At 53.9% G+C, this 12,245-nt stretch overlaps 5 protein-coding genes across 5 annotated transcripts; 4 read left to right on the plus strand and 1 right to left on the minus strand.

Moving 5' to 3' along the window:
* Positions 1–547: 547 nt before the first annotated feature.
* On the minus strand, positions 548–1,534 carry PtrM4_148590 (uncharacterized protein; the record flags this gene model as incomplete). The annotated part of the gene is made up of 1 exon (XM_001938673.1): positions 548–1,534. One exon carries the CDS (start codon positions 1,532–1,534, stop codon positions 548–550), a length of 987 nt encoding a protein of 328 aa, XP_001938708.1.
* A 2,147-nt stretch (positions 1,535–3,681) lies between these two features.
* PtrM4_148600 (MMT1, Co-Zn-Cd cation transporter) lies at positions 3,682–5,089 on the plus strand (the record flags this gene model as incomplete). Its single annotated transcript, XM_001938671.1, has 2 exons — positions 3,682–3,957; positions 4,019–5,089. 2 exons carry the CDS (start codon positions 3,682–3,684, stop codon positions 5,087–5,089), a joined length of 1,347 nt encoding a protein of 448 aa, XP_001938706.1.
* A 741-nt stretch (positions 5,090–5,830) lies between these two features.
* On the plus strand, positions 5,831–8,081 carry PtrM4_148610 (IBR domain containing protein; the record flags this gene model as incomplete). The annotated part of the gene is made up of 6 exons (XM_066109958.1): positions 5,831–6,028; positions 6,112–6,389; positions 6,438–6,695; positions 6,750–7,076; positions 7,128–7,268; positions 7,319–8,081. 6 exons carry the CDS (start codon positions 5,831–5,833, stop codon positions 8,079–8,081), a joined length of 1,965 nt encoding a protein of 654 aa, XP_065959941.1.
* A 747-nt stretch (positions 8,082–8,828) lies between these two features.
* Positions 8,829–9,713, plus strand: PtrM4_148620 (CCL1, Cdk activating kinase (CAK)-RNA polymerase II; the record flags this gene model as incomplete). The annotated part of the gene is made up of 1 exon (XM_001938669.2): positions 8,829–9,713. The coding sequence occupies one exon, from the start codon at positions 8,829–8,831 to the stop codon at positions 9,711–9,713; it is 885 nt and encodes a 294-aa protein (XP_001938704.2).
* A 1,791-nt stretch (positions 9,714–11,504) lies between these two features.
* Positions 11,505–12,176, plus strand: PtrM4_148630 (Atrophin-1 multi-domain protein; the record flags this gene model as incomplete). Its single annotated transcript, XM_001938668.2, has 1 exon — positions 11,505–12,176. One exon carries the CDS (start codon positions 11,505–11,507, stop codon positions 12,174–12,176), a length of 672 nt encoding a protein of 223 aa, XP_001938703.2.
* Positions 12,177–12,245: the final 69 nt, after the last annotated feature.

A 12,245-nucleotide genomic window follows, 5' to 3' on the forward strand; every position in this document is an offset into this window, starting at 1 on the left:
TCTCATGTTTGCTTCTTTTTCGAGCCTGTATTGTCCGTCTTGGCTGTTGCCGTGGCGGAGTTTCATTCCCATGCCAAATGGAATCGGAGTTTTTATGCCTTGGCCACCCATGGGTAAGCACCTAGTGGCTTCGTTGCTTCCAACGCATTGAATATGCGGGTAGTTGAAAGAAAACTAAACTCGACCAAACAGAAGGATAACTGGATGACTGTGGATGAACGCATGCGAATACGGCAAATGGAAACATTTGGCTGTTATGCATACGAAACAGATAGACAAGTATAGAAATATTGTTGCGCTTGATCAAAAGGAAAAAGGAAAGAACCACCATGTAACCAGAGAGCCCATCCAATATTTGACAAGAGAAGACGTCATTCGTGAGGTAGAGACCGCAGCAGGATGTGTCGTTTGTTTAGCAAAGAGAAACAAAACAAACAACAATGCGTGACGAGAGTAAAACGTAAACAACTAACCCACCCACCAGCACCAGCACCAGCACCACAATGCTTCCTTTCCGACCAGTCGTTCGTCTATTCATTCGATCGTTTCAGACAAGCACCCGATTAACAGGAATCAACTTGCCAGCGCCATCAACCCTATTCCCCAACTCAATATACATATCCCACAGCAACTTTCCTTCAAGCGCCACCTTTCCCTGAAGCTGCACATTTGTATCAACCGGCACCCCAATAGTGAGATCAACATGTCTCGGAATAGCCGCAAGCAACTCTCTAAAGAATGCCTTGTGAACAAACGGGATAGACGCCCAATCGCAAAACTCCGAACGCGCCCATTCGTAATACCGCGGGTGCAATGTAGGCACTATGCGCAGAAACTGGAGCGAGGGAAAAGCAACAAAGAAGGACGCCCAGTCGATGTAGCGATTCATGCGTATCGCATCTTTTAGTTGGACTTCGACTTGCAGTCGTTTGATGCGCGAAACATCCCAACCCTGCGGTATCTCGAATGTGGGTTGAGGGAGTTTGCTGAGCGAGATTGCGAACCAATTCTTCGTGTACATGCAATCAGTCGCTTCGTGTGCTAATCTTTGCGAAGTGCGCACGAGGTCCATGTGTAGGATTGGTTCCGTGTTTGTGGCGCGGGGACATATGGGCCGCTTTCCATCCGAGAGGCGTTGGAGGTTCATTCGGTCCCGTGTTTTGCGGGCAGCCAAGCGCTTTTTTCGGTTCTTCAAGATTGCCGTGGCGTCGAGGATGGGCGGCGAGCGTGGGCTGCTTTGATGGACGACTAGGTACGAGTATACCTCGTCACGGATCTCTTGGGGTAGCTCGAAAAACTGAAATGGTGTGTTGGTACTCCTCCGATGGCCCACGTGGTGCGTGGTCGAAAGGGGTTGTTGTCTCCGTGCCGATGGAATCTTCGTCCGTCGTTCGCACCGTACGGGGTCGGCATGTCCCGGCTTTCCAGGGGCCCGCGTGTTGCTAGTATTGGGGTCTAGGCCTTTGATGGTTAGAAGTATTGGTAGTAGCTCTTCGAGTTTAGAGCTCCTTCGTTGACCTCGACGCATTGCCATAACGATGCAATTGTTTGATACAATCTACCCTCTATCAGCCGCATGTTGGCGACCATTTTCTTTATGAAGTTGCGGGAATGGGGAAATTGCCTTCATCTTACATTGTCTGGATTAGGACACGTCGTGATACCCTGGTTCCCGTACCGCAGTGGGATCGGAGGTTGCAGGGTGACGCGATGTCCTGGAGGTGTTCGCACCATGTTCAGTAGGGCCTATGTCCCGAGTGGCAGGGTCAGAGGATCGAAGTGGGGAAGAGCCAAGCGCGGAAATTGAAATCAAAGGCTCTGGATCAAAGCGGATGGCTGAGGAGATTGTGAGCATCTGTACATCTATTGTATTCGGCCGAGATGATCTGCAGTGGGGACAGATGAGCTCAGCTCAAGGTTTGAGGGCGAGTAAGAATAGGTGAGAAAAGGTTAGCAGAAGCAACTACAGTATTACGGTGGTGAACATGGGATAGCGAGGCCCCAAGGTGGTCTTAATAGACGTATTATAGCTTAGTGTTTCAGCCCAAGAACATATTGCGCATGTAGAACTGCTAAGCGAATGCACTAAGGAAGAGGTTCGTTCCCGGTACCTTGGTTTCATTCATGCAATCGTGACGGGTAATCAATGTGTCGTTTTGGTGGCCGTATTGCGGTCAACTGTCGACACCTACTTTGGCGTGTCGGAAGTATTTCATGCCCACCCAGGCAACCACGACCCATACCCAGCTCGTGACTGCAGTGCAGACGACCAAGGCGGGATAGTATCCGGTGATGGGAAGGGTTGCGTCGTCCTCGAGGTCGGGTGGTGCGTATGGTGTCTCGCCCACGTCCCATGCCCAGCTCCATACCCCGAGGCAGGACCCCATTCCCACGACAAAGACAATCCAAGTGGCTATAAGCACGACCCAGCCCCACCATTCGGTCTCACTGTAATCCCACTCCTCGGCGGGGTCAATCTCGGCAGGTGTCGCGATTGTCGGAACTGAGGTGCGCCGGCTGCTGCGAGTCGAGCGGCGGTGAGCGAGCGATGTGCCAAGGCCAGGAGAAGGGCCCGTGAAGGAGAAGTCATTGCTTGTAACCGACGGACGGAAAAAGGACGTGACGTCGTCGTCGTCGTCGGTAGTCGAAGCGTAAGCTGCCGCCATGGTCATGGGTGAGGCGAGCAAGGGCGGAGGAGAGTTTCGACCATGGTCACGTGTGGGGTGGGTGGCCAGGGTAGGAGGAGACGCAAGCAAACTGACGGCAGGCAACCACCCACTGTCCGAGGAGGAGTTGAGGGGCGCGTTCTCGTAACCAAAGCGGGCTGGGGGTGCGGCTTTGTCCGTCGGGCCCGGGCTCGCAGTGGTGGTGGTGGTGGTGGTGGTGATGATGGTTGGCGTTTTGGGTTTGCGCAGAGAGCTGCTTCGTTCTCGCATCTTCGCCATGGCTGCCTTTCTCAGAGAGCCCTTCCGCTGCCTTCCTACAGCCTGTCCTTGACTCTGGCGCAGGGCAGTTGCCATGGACGAGGCCTTCCTTGCGCCTTCGGCCTCCTGAACATGGTGTACGTCGTCGCTGCCGTGGAGGACCGTTGGCGCCTTCCCTGTACCGTCATCCTTGGAACTCCTGAGGAAACTGGCTAGAATGCCGCCGGACCTGCTGCGTTGATGGCCGGCAGCGTCGAGTGTTTCGGGGCTGGCCTCACTACTGCGTGCATCCGCGTCAAGGCCGTCTTTCATTCTTTTTGCGTGCGTCCATGGCATGGCATGTCATGTGTCGGAGCTAAGTTAGGCCAAGCTGTCTTTCGCACCTACGTACGTCGTCGGTCACGGCGGTCACGGTCGCGCTCACAGGTGGCCCCTGCATGGTGCCTGTTGAACAGGGCCATAGGCAGGCCATGCTGCATAGGGAAGGCCTCCCTCAATTTCCCCTCCACGCCCTCCACGTCTTGCCAAGCGCGCCCATTCTGGCTTCTTATCTCATCTTGCCGTGCTATGCGCCTTCCGCTAACTGTCTCTTATTGCCGTCTCTCATTTGCGCGCAGTCATGGCTTCACAAATGCCTCTGCCTGCTCCACCGCGCACCCCTACGCCGCCTCCTGACGAGCACGCGTCCGCGCCCGCGCCCGCGCCCGCGCCCCAGTCGGCTGGACTGGGGTTCGAGGGCGGTCTGCCTGGACGACCCATGGCCTTCAGCTCCAACGCACTTCTCTCGCCTATGTCTGCGACGTTTCCCTCGAAGCAGTATGCGACACTGGGTCCTAGCGACTCCGTCTCCCAGAGAGCCTCGCCGGCCTCGCTATATACACCGGCGAGCGCCACCTTTCCCTATACTCCAGCGAGCGCAACCAGCGGCACCATGGACAGCGAAGCCACCTCGATGAGCGCCTCACAGAACCCCAACCCTTTCAACTTCCAGACGGTCGCCTACCAGCCCGGGGGACTACAGGCCAAAACCAACGTGCGCGCTCCTCCCGTCCAAGCTCTGTTGACAATGGCCTCTTATTAACATATACTACCAGGATATCGGACGACGACGGGGACACAAGTACAAGCACAGTAGTGTGTCACATCAGATCTTCCTAGAACCCGCACCGCGCGCGCCGTTGCAGCTCCCCGCCTCGCTGCCCATCCCCACATTCAAAGAGTACCGCTCGTCCATGTCAAAGGACCAAAAGCTACGCTTAGCATGGTGCTTCTGCCACTTGGTAGTAGCGGGGCTTGTGCAATGGGGCGCGCACGAGTCATTGGCTCTTACCGTGCTGTCCCGGCTCATCTTCTACGACGCTCTCGGGGCTTTTCTGTGCGTCGCGGTAGACGTCGGGGCCAACTTTGAAGTGTGGAAGCGGTCGAGCATACGTCATCCCTTTGGCTTCGAGCGTCTAGAGGTCATTGCCGGACTGGGCATGTCTGTTGGACTGTTGTTCATGGGGCTGGATCTCATATCTCACGGCTTGACGCATGCACTCGAAAACACAGGCGGACACCAGGCACATCACGGGACGGCCCACGAAAGGGTCTCGCCCGGAAGCATTGACGTGGCTGCGCTGAGTGGAATTATCTCGACGCTGGTCTCTGCTTTTTTGCTCAAGAACCACGCGCGCATAGGAAAGGTGATGAGGTTGAGTGCCATCGCCAACCTGCCGTCGGTGCTGAGCAACCCGTCGCACTTTCTTACGCTGTCTTGCTCAGCAGTTCTCCTTGTCTTGCCATTGTTGAGCATTCAGATGTACGTGTGGCTAGACCGGACACTTTCTTTTTCGGTTGCATTTGCAATGGTTGCACTAGGGTGGATTCAGGGATGGACATTGGGCAAGATGCTGCTCATGTCTTATTCGGGACCGGGCGTGGCGGATGTCATGTACGACCTGGAGACGGACCCAGCAGTGCGAACGGTAGAGGAGGCGAAATTTTGGCAGGTGCACTATGGACTGTGCCAGGCAAACCTAAAGCTACGAGTACGGAATCTGGACGAGATTGGGCGCCTGCGGGACCGCGTCGGCAGCATGGTGCGCAATCGCTTGGGCGGCGGATACGGCAGCGGAGGGCAGAAATGGGAAGTGTCGACCCAAATTACGCTGGAGAGGGATTGAAGTGGGCGGCAGTGCATGTGCGCTTAGGTAGGTTCCAGGTTGTGCAATAAAGCTTTTCTCCCGGCCGTGTGGCGAGTCATCTCTCAGGATAGGAGTGCAAATCAGCGCAAATCCCGCGTGTTGGCGGATGGCAGCCCGAAGGTGGCCCCGACGGGCAGTGCAACGGCCGTTTCGCGAACCATCACCATCTCCTGTCCTCTTGTCTCAGCGTTGGCAGAAAATTTGTTTTGCCGTTATCGCATCTACATACGTATCCAAGTACAGTAGTCGACGTAGGTAATCGACACAAGTAGTCTGGCGGAAAAGTAGGAAGCGCCGGCACACAGCCGGGCCATCCGTTTGCCTACGGCGACAGGCAGAAACTACATCATCCGCATGCGCGAACAGCTGGCACCCAGTCCATCTCTGCCTGACGCCACCCCCTGCAACGTCCAAGAACGTTAGCGAAAAGCCCTGTGAAAGGTTGGATCAGCTTGTACTCTGTGCGCGCTCACCGCCGACGGGCTTGCCCCGTGCGAGTGGTCAGGCTTAGTCTGATCAGGGTTGGGCTGCCTGCAGGTGCTCGCTGTTCGCTCGTCACGCCCACCGCAACTCTCCACACACCTGTTTAGCTTTTGTGCGCCGCCTGCACAGCTGCTTGAGTTGCTTGCGAGAGCGTGCGAGACCCTATGTGACCTCCGAGGCTGGTAGTCGGGAACCAGTATATTGCCTGGACGTCTCCGGGCATGGCGAGGCCTCGCGATGAGCGAGGCAGCAGCACACGATACCGCGACGGCGGCGACTATATGGACGACCGGGAGCGGCGACATCGCCACACCAGCAGCCGACACAAGGAACGCGGATACGACGATGAGCCCTCGGCCGCCACACGAGAACGACGGGAGCGCAGACGGGCAGAAGAGGCACGGCGGGAGGCAGACATGGACATTAATGAGCTGCGTGCGCGTAGAGAGTCGTACTACACTTCACGGCCAGAGTCGCGGCGGGAGCGAGAGCGAGAGCGAGAGTCGAGCAAGCGAGAGCCCGTCAAGGAGAAGTCGCGGAGTAGCAAGGAGAAGGAGGTGCGACGGGACAGCTCGAAACGCACAAAGAAGAGGGACATTGTTGCTGATGACCGGGATGATTTTGTCTACGGGAAATCAAAGTCTAGAGGCCGCGTTGCTGAGGAGGTCCCTGTGAGACGGCCGTCAACCCGCAAGCGCAGTGAGGAGGGCGGGTCATCGAGCAGGACTGCTTATACTCCGCTGTCAGGTTCTGGATCGGCTTCTGTCCGCAGGGTCGAAATTCCGCCAGTGACCAGGTTGGTTTGGTCTCCACTTGTACACGTAGCTGGACTAATTAGGCCAAGGACTACATCGATACGCGAGACACGCGAGGCACGTGAGACCAGAGAACCAAGAGAATCATCAAAAGCACATGCGTCGGCCAGACCGTCTGTGCGACGCACAGGCACTATCAAGTCGCCTGCTCAACCACCACCACCTCTTACCAGGACTCAGTCTGTCAAGGAAGCTGCCCGTCGTAGTACCGGGGGCATACTGTCAAGTTTCTTCAAGCCGTCGATATCACGCGCACCGTCTGCTGGAACTCACAAGGAGGAGAGGAGGTTAGTACCAACCCATGACCTGTCTGTCGCCAATCTTACTAACCCTTGTTGCAGAGTTGACTGTCTAGTATGCATGAATGATGACCTCCCTCTCAACAAAACGGTCAAGCTTGCATGTGGACACCGCATGTGCTACTCATGTCTTAAGCGTCAATTCTCCCTCTCAGTCAAGGACCCGGCTCACATGCCACCACGATGCTGCACTTCAGAACACATCCCCCTCAAGTACGCGGACCGCCTCTTCGATGACAAGTTCAAGACACTTTGGAACAAAAAGTTCCAAGAGTACACCACGGCCAACCGCCTATACTGTCCCTCTAAAGGATGCGGCCAATGGGTCAAGCCATCAAAGATCAAAATGGATCCCACCTACGGCCGAAAGTACGCACGATGCAGTGCATGCAGCACCAAGATCTGTGTACTGTGCAACAGTAAATTCCACACCAAGCGGGAATGTCCAAAGGATGAGGAGACCAACCGCGTCGTCGAGATGGCCAAGGAACAGGGTTGGCAGCGATGCTACAGCTGCAAGGCTGTGGTTGAGCTCAAGGAGGGTTGCAATCACATGACCTGGTAAGTGCGATATCTCTGAATGTATCCAACAATCAGCTAACTAGCTTCAGCCGCTGTACTGCTCAATTTTGCATGGTCTGCGCAGCGCCCTGGAAGACATGCAGCTGCCCCTGGTTCAACTACGAACATATTCCCGACGACGATCGATTGAACGATATGCGCGTACCCCAACCCCGATACCCCGATATTGAAGTCATCGAAATTGCCGAGGAACCCCCTCTGGCTCGCCGCCCAAGCACCCGAGCCCGCGAACGTGTCGAGCGGGACCGCGAATTCGATCGCGGTGAACGAGTCATGTCTGCACACCTTCGTGATTCTCTCCACGTTCGCAACCCTACTCCAGCAATTTCCGAATCGCGCCGGACAGAGCCCGATATCCGCCTCTACGCCCTAGGCAATGCCGGTGGCCACCACATGAATGATTCGTACGCTATCCGCTCTATGCCTACCTCGGCCGCCCGCACCGCCGCCCGTATATCCACTCCCCGTACATCAACCCCCCGTACCTCGACCCCTAGAGCTTCGTTTTTTAGCAGCAGCAGTAGCCGCCGCGTTACCGCACCCGTTGCCGCCCCTGTTCCCATGCGTTCTGCCCCTGTTGCTGCCCCTGTTCCTATGCGTTCTGCCCCTTCGCCAGTGGTCACCTCTTCGACCATGGCCGGACTCTCAAAAGATGGAAGAAAAGTCGGTGCAAACCGAGTTGGGACATGGCTGAGCCATGTCCAGATCGACCCCGAAGCCACCACTACTGCGGCTAGGGATGTCGAAGTCGATGACTGGAGGTGCGATGGCACCATGATTGGCATTGACTAAAGGATAACGGATGAAATTCGGCGTTTTGGTTTTGATTTTTATGCTCATCTGTTGTATGCATGTACTTGTACAGTCGTAGCGGTTTTGGATAGCATTTAGCCGGCAAGATACCCACTTCGTCTTTAGTAGTTTTGCATAATAATTTTATAGAAAGGTTTTCTTCTCTTCAACCACATTCTCACGTATGCTTGTGAAGTAGTTCGTAGAATTACCTTGTGATATTACTGCAGTCAAGAAATATAGCTGTGGATCTACGCGGACAGGTTATGTGTACAAAAAAAGGGCCTGTTGCTCCTTATGACACTGACAGGAGAAGAGCAAAAAAAGTGGTTCGAATTGTCTTGAGCAAGCTCAAGCACGGTGATGTCCCCTTCGTGGATCGAACACGATACCTCCAGATTTAGTGACTGAGACTTCAGTCTGGCGCTCTCCCAATTGAGCTAAGGAGACGGTTTCTTATTGGTTACTGGACGAATATCCAGCTTTATATCCTCACGAAAATTGTATTTTCAATAGTCTTGCCGAGCAGGAAAGTCACTATAAGCCGCGATTTTGTAATTTGACCAGCACTGTCAAAGTGTGGAGTAGATGCGGTTGACTAGGATGGATGGAGGTTAGTGTACCGAGACACGCCGGGGGTGGTACCTAGGTAGCTCCACAGCTCTTCCATACCCAACTTCTTCTTCAAGCTCGCAAAGCTACCACACCAACCAGCGAGAGCTTTGAGTCAGACAAGGCTCTTCCAAAATGCAGCCTTCACCTCTTACGAACCCATTGGCCACCGTCGGCCAGCTAGAGACGTCCGGCTCCCAGCTCGATGGCATTCCACCTGATCTCGAAGACTCGATACGCTTTGCCGGCGCCAGGCTCACACAAGCTGCGGGCATTTTGCTGAGGCTGCCACAAGAAGTCATTGCGCAGGCGAATGTTGTATTCATGCGATTCTGGCTTGGACCCGAGGGTGGAAGTCTCGCCGAGTTTGGCGCAGAGCAGGTCTCAGCAGCGTCGCTCTACCTCACAACCAAGCTCTCGGCCTATCCCAAGTCGGCACGGAGTCTCGTCAACGTATACGCGTACCTTGATTCACTTCCTACAACCTTCTTCGACCAGGAGCAGCTTCAGCAAAAGCAAGATCCACTGGAGTACTTTGTGACAGAAGGCACATACGAGCGCCGCCGCGCATCCCTCTTCACCACCGAACAACGCATCCTCCGTACCCTTGGCTTCAACGTACAAGTCCAACTCCCATACACGCTCTGTATAACATATCTGCAAGCTCTCGACGTCTTCACGCACCCCCGCGCCTCAGAGCTCGCCAAACGTGCAATCGCTTACTTGAACACTGCGCTTCTAAGCCCACAATGTCTTTACCTGACACATCAACTACCCGTACTGGCGACGGCAAGCATATACCTTGCGGCGAGAGAAACAGGCATCAAAATGCCAGAGTGCGAGTGGTGGGAGGTCTTTGATACAGACAGAGAGGTGTTGGGATTCTTGTGTGTGGGCATGTTGAGTTTGGAGGGATTCGCAGCGGAGGAGAAGAAGAGATGGAAGGGTAGAAAGGTACCACTGAGTGTCGACGCTGTCGAAAGAGAGATGAAGAGGAGGAAAGAGGAGGTGGATGGCTGATCTCGACAAGGTTGTCGAAGGTACTAGCTGTGGCACCGTGCTCATATCGCCTTGTCTCGGAAGTGTCCCAATCTAAACCGTCTATTGGTATATCAAGAGTCACTCTGGGTATGTCTCACATCGATAGGACCATGCCCAATCATGACAATCCTACGTGATAGACGTTGATGGGCAAACAATGTCCATGGTAGCATACGGTCATTCCTGGACCTTCCACATCTTCACAATGTTTTTACAAAGCAATCACGCATGGCTCCAAAACCTTCGCTTCTGCACGATGCAGAAGTTCTCGCCTGTACTAAAGATACCGAAGCTACGTAGCTATGCATAGGATCTTCAATCTTTCTTCAAATTCCCCAAAGAATATGCACGAGAAGCATAGAGAGCCAGGAGAAGTTTCTATGTCAGAAGTTGAGGCCTGGCACGCTAGAACGAGGACACAAGCTACCGATCGTGATATGGAAATTCGGGACGCGTGTTTCGTGAAGGACCAGTATGGACGGCGCATAGCTCGTATCGTACAGCCTGATGTGCTCGTCAAAGAGGCGCAGTCTTCACGTACTCGGTTTGGAGGGCTGCAACCGGCACCTCTGCAGCTTGTTCGCAAGTATGGAGGTGATATTCATGACACTACGCCCGATACTGTCGTTCATTCACACACCTCCGCGAATGAATTCTCATGTACGCGCTTTAACGATCCAGAACTAGCATCTTTACAGTTGACAGAAAATTATGGGTCTGGGACCATTACAAGCACACATACTATGACCGATTCACACCCTACCGCGAGTGACGTGGTAGGTAGTAGAAGCGATCCGGTACGACTAAGCCGCAAAACAGCTGTCAAGCGGATAAGTACTCGAGGAAACAATACCATGACAGAGAAACGCAGCACAAGAATGTCAAGTAAATGCTCCCTCGCCAGAGACTCCTCCAAAAACACGACTACTAGGCCCATTAAGGAATTACCGTTGGTCTCTCGCCGTTTCAGCTTCGATGAGGATTCTGAGCTTGCCTTCAGCACTGTTGATCGAAGAGAAACACTAGGGTTACCGAATACCCGCGGGCGCTTCCCCATACGGACTTCGATTCATACCTCTACTGTTCAACCTTATAAGGAGTCAGCTTCGATAGCGCGCTTATTGACCTTGCCACTTCCACCGGGCAAAGAGCCACATGATATATCACTTTCAAGTTTGGATTCACACTACCACGAGTTTGTGAACATTGACTTATGTTCGTGGGAGTTGTCGCAGGACGTAGCTAAGAAGGCCGGGTTGCAGACTATGGTTCAAGACGTGGAAGTGAAGCGAAAGCGTATTCCTAGGACTTTTGACGAAATACTGGGAGAGCAGAAATTACCTACTGCTCTGTTATAACGGGCGGTAAAAGAATGGGTAGATGTTTATTAGTGTGAAATGAGATTGTATGACATAGCTCAGCAGATATCGGTTCCTCTACAGATTTCCTATGTTTTACCTTCATGGAATCCATGTCTTCTGTCAATGCTAATCTAAAACAGCTACAATTTCATAGAGTAGCGCCTCTCGCACATCATTCACTCTCTTTATGCCGTCACTGTTGAAGTTGCACCAGCTGTAAGACCGCTCCTCTTGACTAAGACAATCTTCACTGTAAACAACGCATTGTGCTCACAGGACCCCATTCACACAGCACTTCGGCCCTTCTTTGCGTTGCAAATCGTGCCAATGAATACAAGATCCCATCCAGACCTCCATTCATTCGATATAGATCCAAGTGCAAGTCCTGATTTCAACTGAACCCATAATCATGGTATGCAACGATATCAACCTTCCATCCGGACCCAACGTATCATGGACAGACATGCTCCCACCTAACCAAAAGCCTTCTTCACGCCGCCCAGCCCGCGCACGCTACGGACGCCCTGTCCCACAAGCAACCCCCCGTACGGTAGCCCGCATCCAAACCATCCGCTCAACACTACCCTACATCAAAATCACTCTCGAAACGCGCTTCCAACTTCAACAAATCGTCCTAAACAACGGTTCCTACTGTCTCCACTGCACTCCCCGCGGTGTGACAGGTCACTGCGACCCTACATGCCCCCTCCTTCGTCCCACTGACAAAGAATTCGTTAGCTACTGGTGCGAATACGACGACCCCTGGCTCGGTCGCATAGAAACCGATGTCGCCGCCTACCAAAAAATCATCGATGATATGGAGGCGCGTGGCACGCAGGTTTGTCCGCCCACAGTTGGCAAGTGGGAGTGTGGTGTGGCAAAGCTGATGGAGGGGTGTTTGGTGACTACAGAGCAGGAGGAGAAGGACGGGTGGCCGGAGATTGAGAGAAAGGAGTATGATGAGCAGCTATTGGAAAACCATGCTGCGTGGCGGTTTGAGGAGGCTTGGGGGAAGGGGCCGGATTGTGAGATTGGGGTTGCGCCTGAGGAGGTGGCTGGCGCGAAGCGTGAGTTGCCCTAAGATCGTGAGGATGAGATAGATTGAGAGTAGGTATCGATGGGAGGTATGAGGAACTGGCATCTTGGGATA

The sequence above is a fragment of the Pyrenophora tritici-repentis genome, chromosome 9 (assembly GCF_003171515.1).
Source record: "Pyrenophora tritici-repentis strain M4 chromosome 9, whole genome shotgun sequence".
NCBI lineage: Eukaryota > Fungi > Ascomycota > Dothideomycetes > Pleosporales > Pleosporaceae > Pyrenophora > Pyrenophora tritici-repentis.